Source organism: Amphibalanus amphitrite, unplaced genomic scaffold, assembly GCF_019059575.1.
Source record: "Amphibalanus amphitrite isolate SeventyFive unplaced genomic scaffold, NRLGWU_Aamphi_draft 000064F_arrow, whole genome shotgun sequence".
Classification (NCBI taxonomy): Eukaryota; Metazoa; Arthropoda; class Thecostraca; order Balanomorpha; family Balanidae; genus Amphibalanus; species Amphibalanus amphitrite.
In genome coordinates this window covers 1,005,137-1,016,390 of record NW_024881560.1, presented here as the reverse complement: position 1 = coordinate 1,016,390, position 11,254 = coordinate 1,005,137, and the positions used below count along the sequence as shown (strand labels likewise).

General features: G+C 55.7%; 1 protein-coding gene across 1 annotated transcript; it reads right to left on the bottom strand.

Annotated features, from left to right (window-relative positions):
- Positions 1-343: 343 nt before the first annotated feature.
- LOC122378747 (fork head domain-containing protein FD5-like) lies at positions 344-1,646 on the bottom strand. Its single transcript, XM_043360205.1, has one exon. It carries the CDS (start codon positions 1,457-1,459, stop codon positions 629-631), a length of 831 nt encoding a protein of 276 aa, XP_043216140.1. The 5' UTR covers positions 1,460-1,646; the 3' UTR covers positions 344-628.
- Between the last annotated feature and the right edge of the window lie 9,608 nt (positions 1,647-11,254).

The following is an 11,254-nucleotide window of genomic DNA, read 5'->3' as shown; positions in this document are numbered from 1 at the left end:
TCCGCCGGTCGACCGGTGCAGTGGCGTCCAGCCCGGCCCGGCAATGGCGCCTCAGCTCCCAGCTGGCTCTGCATAATCCCGCCTAATGACCGGCCGGGCCGGGCCGGGAGATTACAGGCCGTCGCGGCGCTCGTCCGGTGACCGAGCCGCAGTCAGACCCCCGGGCGACAGATCCGGCGCCTCCACCCTCTAATACACCCGCTGCACCCGCTCGGCCCGCGCCCATCAACTCAATAGAATGTCTCAATTTTTCGCCGCCTGGTGGCGCCGCTGAGTGGCACTTGTGTCGGCCCTGTCGCTCCTCCATCTCTCTGCCAGCTCAGACAGCGCTATTCATCATGGAGAAGTATATTTATGCCTCTCGTTACAGCTGCGGTGACATTGACATAGCACCACCGATGCATATACGTCATTTGACATCGACACTCATTCGCCGTGACATCAGGTACACAGACAACAACAACAGCAAACCAATAAAATACATAAACATCGATAAAGCATAGGAACGATAAAGGCCACGGCCGCCGTGCCGAGCCGGGCGGGCCTGCGGGGGTGCGGGGGACCTCTCTGAACCGGCAATAAGGGGGTTGATCTGTGAAGCTGCGGGTGCGGGACTGACTGGCGCCTCCTAGCAGCTCCGGTCGCTGTCCGAGGCCGACTCGCACTCGGAGTGCGACGAGCTGGCGCCCGGGGACAGGTGGCCGTGCTGGGCGTAGCCGAGCACGCCGCTCAGGCCGGCCAGCCGCAGCGGAGCCGGGTAGCAGGCGGCGGCGGCGGCGGCGGCCGAGTACGGCCCCCACGGCACCCCGTAGGCGGGCAGGGGAGCCAGCGGCGGCAGCGGCGCCAGGCTCGGCTGGGGCCGGCTCAGGTAGCCGCGGTGCAGCGGCTCCGGTCGCACCGGCTCCGGCCGGGCGTCCGACTGGGCCAGGCTCTCCACACTGAACGACTGGCGTGCCCGGCCGGCCGGGGCGCACGGCGGGTAGGCCGGAAACGGCGCGGCGGCGGCGGCGGCGGCGGCGGCGGCGGGGGCGGCGGGCGGCGGCAGTGGCCGGCCGTAGGGCACCGGGCGGCACGGCGCCGACTGGGCCGCCAGCACGGCGCGCACCACCTCCTTCTCATCCTCGGTCAGCTTGAAGCGCTTCCTCCTGCGCAGCAGCGAGCCGTTCTCGAACATGGTCTGCGCCTTGGGGTGAAGCGTCCAGAAGGCGCCCTTGCCCGGCTGGTCGGGCCGGCGCGGCACCTTGACGAAGCAGTCGTTGTAGCTCAGGTTGTGGCGCAGCGAGTTCTGCCACTTGGTGGCGTTCTGACGGTAGTACGGGAAGTGATCCATGATGAACTGGTAGATGCTGGACAGCGGCAGCATGCGCTCGGGACTGTTGGCGATGGCCATGGCCGTTAGCGAGATGTAAGAGTAGGGCGGCTTCTGGTCGCCGTATGACTCACGGGTCGGGCGCGGCATGGCGGCGGCGGTGGTGCTGGGCGAGGCTGGAGCACAGCGGCGTCACTGAGTCTTCGCAGACCAACTGGTGGCGGCTGGAGCTGGTGACAGCTGGCGACGGCTGGTCACTGACGATGACGGGCGAGCTGATGACGTGCGACACTGCTGACGACTGGCGATGACGGCAGACAGCGCGGCGTCGTGCGTCACTCGGCGGCAGCGGCGGCGCGACTCTGCCGATCGGCGGCGCCGCCGCCACCAGCGGCCGGCCGGGGGCGGAGCCTGGCCGCCGCGCGGCCGCTCATTGGTCGGCGAGGTGCCAGAAAGGCGGCGCCGGGGGCGGTGGTCGCGCGGCGCGGCGGCGCCCGTGGGAGGCAGCATGGTAGAGGGAGAGGGGTGAGGCGCACTGCGTCCGGCCGGCCGCGGCACCGGCGCCCGGTGCGGCACATGATTAAACACGGCCCGGCGCGGCCATCCCGCAGCCGCGGAGGAAGCAGGGTTCGTGACTCGCCTGCAGTTGCCCGCCGACCCCCGCCGCCAGCGCGGCCATCTAAATGAAAACAGAAATTTAGGAGACAGCTTGCAGCGGGTGAGCGGCCGCGGCAAATTTATCGCTCCACCTGAAACCAAACAAATTAATCACGCATGTATTACAAAGTCAAATTCATTTTACCGCCGCTTCCCGCTGATCGCGGATCGATTTCGGATAGCGGGGCATGTAAATTCGGCCCTCCGTGCGGCGGTCGACAAACAATTTTCTGTCGACTCACGGCACACACTGCCTTGTCGCCACATCATCCTTGAAGGGTGACACTGCACCGCTTCCGTCCATAGCGTAGTGCCCGTCACCACCCGCGCGTTCCAGTCCCACTGAGACGATCCTTTCAGCCGCCGCTGACCTCACCTCTGTCCTTCTGTGAGCCAAATGCCCGCCTGAGGGCACCATTCAGCCCGACTACCGTCCAGCCACCAGCCCCGCCGCGGGCCATTCAGGCTGTCCGAGCTGGCAGCGGCGGCCGGCGCACGTGCCCCGTCCACCCTTTGTGGGCTGGCCGCCGGAGGTCCAGTTTGTCGGACGGCGGCAGTGAGTCGCATGCACAAACAGCCGCGCGCCCGGCGGCGGGGCACGGCTGCCTCCTCCGGCCCGCTGCCGACCGAGGCATTGTGCCGCGCCTGTCGCCGACCGGTGGACGGACGGTCGCCACCGCTCGGCTCAGCGGCCAGCGCCGCCTCCTGTCATGACACGCAGTAATGGGATGTCTTTAATGTTTACAGGCGCCATTATCTGCGGGTCATGCATTTGTGATCGGCCCGCCACGCTGTGGAGTGATAATTCAGTTTGTGTGTCGAGCGGCGGGCCAGAAGTCGAAATAATGTAAAATGGCATGACGCAGCATGTCGGGACGGGACAGTTAGTCTGATGAAGCGGCTGATGGGAGACACAACGGCTATTGTGGTATCATCGACTGTTGACCGACGTAAATGATACCTAGAGATGAGAGTTGAGACACAAATCTGCCGGCATATTAATGTTAATTTCATTCAGTGATAGAAGCGAATTTGTTCTTGGTTAGCCTGCTAATCACTAAGTTCGCTTCAAACGCGGCCTCGCGTCCTCACATTGTCTATCAAACGAGCATCAAACGCATTTTCACTTCATGAAATGTTGATGGGCTAGTACAATTATGAACGCTATAAATGGACATTGTAAAGCTGATGTTAATGACCATGCACCGGGTGTTCAACTGTTCATAGCTCGAAATTGAAGTCGGAATAAATAGCAAGCAAACTAGTCATTATCTTTCGTGGACACAAAATTACAAGTCCTGCTCCTCTACGTGATGATAGTGGCAGTGCCTGCTGCAACTGTGATAACACTTCCCCTGCCTCGTATGACAGTGGTGTGGTTAATTACTCCCATCCGATTGTGCATTTTTATTTGGTGTTGCGCTTCAGAGTTCAGCATGCTCAAACCACTGCTTGTTTTGCCACTCAGCTCATCACACACAGCTCTTGCTTTCCACTGTTCAGCGGCGCAGCCCTCACCCATGTAATGCCGCCATCACATTAGTGTCAGACCGTGTCTGTCGGTCCTGCTGTCAGCTCGTCTGTTCAGTATGCTCATCGTGCGCCACTGTCTGCAGCTGTCAGCAGCGGCGCGCGAGCGGAACGAACAGAGGAGCCGCCACTCGGCGCTGACGCGAGCGGCCGCCGAAAAACGCGGCCACAATCGGCTTACTGTCGCCGCCGTATGGACACGGTAGATCACCGGAACAGGATCAAACTGAGAGCGGCTGCCGCCGCCGCTCGCCGGGCTGAAGATGAGGAGACACTCCACCACAGGTGAGTGCGGAACGGGCTAAAGAATGACGATCAAGGCCTCTGGAGATGAGGAAGAAGGATGTATTCGGGGTTATCGGGAACGGGGCATTGAGCTGTCATTGATTTGCTGATTGAAGGGGATGTCCTCCTTATGGAAGAAGGGCATAATCAGTGCTCAATAAGTGGCGAAATGGGTTAAGAATGACTCCCGCCCCGTTAGGTTATCACATTACTACCAACACACACGGTCGTGGTGGCGGCTGAAGTGAGACGACTGGAAGCACAGTCGTCGTCACCACAGTCACAGCGGTAATGGATGTGTAGCATAATGCTCGCGATGCCCGTATTTGAGACACATGGACGATATTCCACAGCGCGTCGTCCTTAGTGGCGAGCAGATACCTCCCGACAACTGGGAGACATCGGCCTCCGCCACTAGATCACTCTGACCTCTACGTCTACATTCTAAATTCTACCTTCACACTGGTCTGTAAATACCAAGGTCCTCACCCCAAACCAGGCACCCTCCCCTGCACCCCGCGGCACGTCTGACCAGGCCAGTCTCCTGCACCCCACTCAGCCCGCGCGCCTCCCATCTGGCGGCCGGGCCGCAGTGTGTCACGCCGGCCTCTCAGCTGATATTTATAGGTGAGATATGGCCATTCCGTCGGCCGGCCACAGTCATATCGGCCTAATGAACTCGAAACAAGAGATGGATGGAGCCCGTGATGCTGGAGCTGGACCGTATCGGCGCCCTCAACTGGCGCACTGCGCGTACCTGGGTAAAATACGGAGCAGGATTCGTTAGATGCGACGCTTTCTGAAACTAAGTGGGCTTGTTAGCTACCCAGGGTATTCCGTTCTCCAGGTGATCACATCCACCAGAGCACGCATAAGCATTTTAACTTATTTTGAAATGAATACATTTGCATATTTATGTTCCTTAGAAACTGGTTGTCCATTTTAAGCCTTTATACAGACGGTTGTTAAGCTCGTGCGGGAATATTGCGATACCAAAGTGAGGGAATCGGTGGTCGCGCCGCCTGAATTATTACAATGGGAGGCCAAGAACCGGTGATAAAAGAGACTGCTGATGTAAATATGGACAAGTGGATAATCCGCAAAATTTCACTGCGTTGCCCCGTGCCGAGGAACAACGCACTCGTGCTGTGCGGTGTTGCATTATCTACCGTTAAATGTCTGTTGTCGCATTAGCTTAATGTACTTCTAGAACGAACCGGCAATTCACATCTTTATGGTGAATTGGGGGTGCGTAAAATGCAGTTACGTGTTCATCAGTAGGTGATTTGATGCCTCCAATGTATCGATCAGCAGTTGCTGCTCGATTTACAGAAGTGTTCGAGCAGTCATTGCCCACTCAATTACCATACCGTCTATTTGTTCGATTAACCCGAGCGGGATCGGTTACTGCTATATGTAGTTCCCCGTAAGGCATTGTCCCATCAGATTACCATCGGCTGCGATTCTGTTAACTGGCCACCTTCGCCACTCGTAAACAAGACGTAAGTATATTGAGGTGTGCACTCTGCCATTTCAGGTAAATATAGGCGGGTGTCAATACTCACACCATTAGCAGCTGTTAGGCGGTTTCCGGTAATAATTCCGGTCCTGGGTCCGTCACTGCACGTTTGAAACGGAATTTCCCCGTACGTGTTGATGTGGAAATTAGTGTTCATAACTTTGCACATGCGCATGTCAATGACAGGCCATTGTAAAATATGTGCGTGAAACACATATTTACAGGCATTAGGGTGACGGTGGATTATTTATGTGATGCCACTGTGGTTGTAAGTTATTTCTATTTCTGGTGCGCTGCACACCAAAACGTAAAACAATATATACGAGGGCATTCGTCATGCCGTAATTATGTCATTGAACAGAAGGAAACCTGACGGCTTTTTGCATGACTGAAGGAACGTTTATGAGTTCTACTATTTTTGATGTTGAATGTCCTGACCTGAGATGCATCCAAGCATATGCGAGAAAAATGCTCGATCAGTGTTCGTGGAAGGGTGATATTACAACACAAAAGTTGAAATGATTATTGATTATTAGATATTCGAAGCCAATAAGTGGGTAAGGCCTCGATGCTGTTTAAATCATTTAATAGGTGTCAATACTAGGTGTTCATTTCATGGATTTCATTTATAGGTGTTGTGTGGTGAGGTCTGTGTGCACACCTGATTACGGTTATATGCGCGGACGAGACTCGCGCCTCACACTCCCTGGCTACCCCTCAGGTCAGCCGCAGGTCAGGTCTCCAGACACAAAGGCCGTCACCCTGTCGTGTCGTCCCCTCCTCCTGTGTGCAGCGGCCGACTCCGGCGACGTATTCGATTAACGGCCGCGCCGACTGCGTGTCGCACCTCCTCACGGCGCGTGACACTGCGTGACACCCCGTGACACGAGGCCCGGCCCACCACACACACACACCCCGCTCGGCGCAGACACACAGACACACCATATGCTGAGTGATGTAATTGAAGACGAAGACGATAAGCGCGTGACTGCGTGTGACGTGTGGCCGCGATTAGATGTGGGGCGGTAATCATCGTCTCCCCCCTCTGCCCAGAGCACGTCCCAGTCCCCAAACGGGGTCCTCTGCCAACTCTGCACGCTCTCTCTCTTTCTCTCTTTCTCTCTCTCTTTCTCTCTCTCTCTCTCTCTCTCTCTTTCTCTCTCTCTTTCTCTCTCTCTCTCTCTCTCTCTCTCTCTCTCTCTCTCTCTCTCTCTCTCTCTCTCTCTTTCTCTTTCTCTCTCCGTGTGGCGTGCGCTATTCTTGTAACAGGCATGTCGGCCAGCCTTTACGATGTTGGTCCCAGTGACTGATGGCTCACGAGAGAAAACACCATCAATTGCGAGTCGCTTACTAATGTATGCCAGTGCTTACGTGCTACTGGAATATGAACGGCATAACTCTAGCTTGTTTCTATTTATGTTCGCTGCAATTAGTGTAGCCAGTATCTCACTCATACTGACTTTGTTGGCAGAGCTAACCCTGGCTGCTGCTAATTACACAATATCCGTTCTGAAATAAGATGGTTAGAAATATTTACAACATAACGGTGACAACCTGTAGCAACGTTAGCAGCGTAGGTGCTATATTTAGAGTCAGCCTCTGGTAAGTCATCAGCTGAGCTGGCATGCAAAGACACCGTAAAGTATCACTGAATGGTACGGGCACTGTCATTGTGAAAGGCATGCAATACTAGGCACAGAAAACAACGTGTTGAGCAGGTAACTGAAGATTACTACTCACTCTAGCTGTTGGTTCTGATTTCTCTTTTAGTTGATTCTGATTTAAAAAGTGCATTGGTAGAAGTGGGGCTACATTTGGGATCAGCACTTTGCAATTAAACAGATGCTCTGGTGGTAGGGTAATACCGGGTCAGTAGGGAACAGTAAAATTCATTGAATACTGAACTTCTCTTCGCTGTCTCTCTTTCCCTCTGTCCCTCTTTCCCTTTGTCTCTCTGTCCCTCTGTCGTCGCTCTCTCTCTCTCTCCCTCTCTCTCTCGCTCTCTCTCTCTCTCTTCTTTCTCTCTCTCTCCCTCTCTCTCTCTCTCTCTCTCGCTTTTTCTATCCATCTATTTATCCAAACGAATGTACCTGACTCTGTCTTCATATTTTTCTTTCAAGCTCGTCCCTCTTCCCTTTCACACCTCTCACTCTCCACCCTCCCTCTTCCTCTTTCCAACTCTACAACAACCAGCTGGTGCCTGGTGGCACTACAAAATCCTTCATACGTAATCACCAATGAACAAGCTGAAGCGGAATCTCTGCCACCTTTGCGTTCCCACCCACATCCCCGTCTTCGCCCCCACCCTTCCGTCAGCCCCCGAGGGCAGACAGCCACTATTAGAACGTCCCGCAGGTCGACGCCGATCGCGTGCGTCGACCAATTTCGCAAATTAAAATCTCAAACAAAAATAGCCGCCCTGACCGGAAGCGGTCGACAGCGCGACATCTTCCCACTCATTTTTCTGTCGCGGTGAACATTTTTATCGGCTTTTTGCGCGGCCCTGTTGACATCCCCGGGCACGAACGGGTGCACTGCCACGCCGACGCCCGTCTTATGAGGAAGTAGAGTGGCTGTTTTTCGGTGGAAATTGGGCCCAGTTTGGAACAATATGTTGCGGAATAATTACACGATGTCGTTAGCCTGGATGCGTTTTACCTCAGCGTGTAAAACTCTGAAGAGGCGGAGCTTGAGTTGCGCAGAACTTGCCTCCCGGCTGAAGGACAGCCCTTCCCATGTGTTTTGACTGTGCGGGCTGAAATATTGATGTTTTGAAGGATTCCCTGTTTCGACTCTATAGCATCACAAGTTATCGACGTACTTTTTTAGGTGAGTAAGAAAATGGCCGAGTTCAAGGACATTTGTGTATCTGATAGTCCTGCCTGAACGAGGGAAGATGTTTTACGTCTCCGTTCTAGGACTATCGTAGTGACATTAATGAGGCGGATGTGATTATTGGTTCAGCATTTTCGACATTTTTTAACAACTTTTATCATTTATGAATGTTTCCTCAAGTGGGTTGTTGACAAGCATATATTATTTTGTGATGCAGCCCTTGCTTGTTTTTTTTATGATCTAGCAAGACGTATCGATTATATAAAAGTAACACAAGAAGCCTTCTGATATGATAATAACTGCTATATGGTATCACGGTATGTGTATGGACGTGGATTCCTTATCAGCTTCCTATCAATGTGCCATACTGCGCAGTTTTTGACCCAACTTCCGTTCGTTCTTCTCTCCCATGGCACGATCGGTGACTTGCATGATGAATGCAATAGGTAAATTAAAACAGCACTTTGTTCTTGGTAAGAATTACAACTGATTATGTTACCATAAAATGAATTACTGCAGAATAACAGTCATTAAGTCATTGTACTATGACTTACATTGCTTATTACGTGAATGAAATACGGGCCCATATATTGCGCTGTTGAACAAAGACATTAGGCGCTGAACGTTCCACGGGGTCAGTCCCAAACCACCGACTGGCAACGGATCGTATGACGCCCGATCGGCTTGTCATCGCACTTAATGTCGGCTATTTGACGCCAATCTCACCTTAGTTTGACGCCATCCGCAGGCTCTCATGAAACTCTGGGAATTTGGGGCGTAGCTCTGTGAATTATGCCCAGCCAAATGCGCGGTGCTGTTGCAGAGGAGTTTGGAAAGTGTAGGATATATTTATGGATTTCGCCCTTCTCAATTTTCATTAGAAAATAAACTGGATACCGAAATGATTTGATTTTTAATATGCTTGATACCATAAACTATTCTGGATACATTCCGTTTTGTTGTGGAGAACTGTTAAGCACACATGTTCAAAGGAGTGTGGAGCATCATTTGCAGCGGCCCATGCCGGGACATTAGCTCACCCTGTGCCCGGCCGCTGCCGGCGCACTCGGGCGTGACCGCTGGCCACGGCGGCTCGTCAGTGGCGTCCGAGCAGGAGCAGGGACACCAGTGCGAGCCCCTGGGCGGGACGCCGAGCGTCGAGCGCCCAGCGCCGCATTCCAACACGAGTGCCGGGGCCGACAGCGCCGCTGTCCACCCCACCGCCACCTCGCCGCCACTGGCTCCCACAAAGACGCGCGAGCTGAACAAATAACAGGTCACCGTCGTGGTATCCCTTTATTTTCCACCTGGTCTGATTTATTTTCTGTAAGCGCAGCCTATGATTAGTAGGTGTGCGCAGCTGAGGGGAGAGCACAGTTTTCAATTACTCAAACGCTAGGTGTGTGAGATCGCTGAGTTATTGCAGCGGAGATCAAAAGCGACCCGCCGCCACTGCATTGTCAGTGCGGCTCGCGCGAACCCTGTGGGTTTTGTCAGCCCCCGATAACACGGCCAGAACACGAGAACAGCGAATAATGAGCGTGCCAGTGGTGTGTTTTACACGGAGTCGGCTTTGTCGGCTAATTGTCGGGACGGCTTTACGACCGTCTTGCTGTGATGTATGGCAGCTTTGTGCTGGCTAGTGGCGAGTGGACCTGCGGACGAGCGGACGGGTGGGCCGGTGGACGAACATGGAGGCAAGTGAAAGAACGAACGGACTGGCAGGCGAACGAGTGGACTGGTGGATCGGTGGACTTTTGAACAAGTGGATGGGTGGCGGGTGAATGGATGGACAGACGGACAGACGGTCAGACTGGGTCGTAAGGACCAGTCGTCAGGCCGAGGAGCTCACAGCCTCCTAACTCCGCTACAGCGACTGCAGTCTGCTGGGCCGGTCCACCGAGCGGCGCGGTGAGCGCGCGCTGACGTGGCCGCCACCAATCCATCAAGGCAGCGCGGCGCCGTAACTGCCCCCGTGCTCGGCGCACTGTTCATTACACACGGTGCCGGACGAGAACCGAGGCGGCAGGCGTGACGCCGAGACTGACGAAACTCACGGACTGACGCACGGACGGCCGCGGGCCGGATCCGCGCGACGGCAGGCGCCGCAGAGATCTGAGGAGGGGAAGGGAGGAACGGACGGCGAGGGAAGGCAAGGGGGTTTCCTGTTGATTGTCGAGACCATCCAAAGAGACACGAGAGACCGCCATCGGGTGGCAGTAGTCGTGTTTGCTCTTGAGTGCAAATCGTCGGTGGCGCGGCAGTGCGCGAAAACACTGATTATCAGCGGGTTGTGGCGGCCCGGCAGCCCCGGTTAATTGCCACATTGGCCTCCAATGCCGGCAGGAAAGCTGCAAGGAAGCGATTGATACGACGCCGCGCTCGACGGCAAATTGATAGGTGCTGCGCGCCGGGCAATTTACACACATCAGCACCCGACTTGTTATCTATTGTGGCGGTCGTTCTGCGCGGCGGGACACGCGAACTGCGCTCTGTGCAGCCAATCTACAGAAGAATGAGACAGCTCAGAGCACACGAGCGCCGAGCTGCGCCCCACTGGTGGCCACTGCGTCGGAGAAAGCCGCCGAGAGGATGCAATTACCCGTCCATTTTTACCGCCGCCCGAGCGTTTCGCTTCCGAAATCGAGACACAGCACCGTGTCCATGGCAGAGCAGTGGTCCGGCGCCAAAAATCGGCGCCACCGGAGCGCACCGCGCGCTACGCGCGCTGGCCGCTCCTGCGTCACACGGCAAAACACCGGCGGCGCGTCACGAACTTCCGCGCGCGCCGCGCCGCCTCGTGACCGCCCGGCGTGACGAGCCGTGCCGCCGGCGAGCCAGTGCATTCCAAACAATGGAGCCGCCCGGAGGCGGGCCAGTTTTCGGCCGGACCCGTCACGACAGAGCGGCGGCCGGCCGGCGCGCGCAAAACTCTGAGCAAACACAATGATGGCGGCCGGTTAGCGCGCCAAAAATGGTGGCAGCGCGGTTCCTGCCGCGCGCGGTGAGACCGACACGGCACCGTGTCACGAGGCACGACATGCCGTGACACGGCACGGCACGACACGGCAGCGGGGATTGGACTAGGAGGTGAGCCGTGCAGGTGCAAAGCGTGGGAG

Coding starts and splice junctions, on each gene's coding strand:
- LOC122378747 (XM_043360205.1), bottom strand. CDS start 1,459: ATGCCGCGCCCGACCCGTGAGTCATACGGCGACCAGAAGCCGCCCTAC.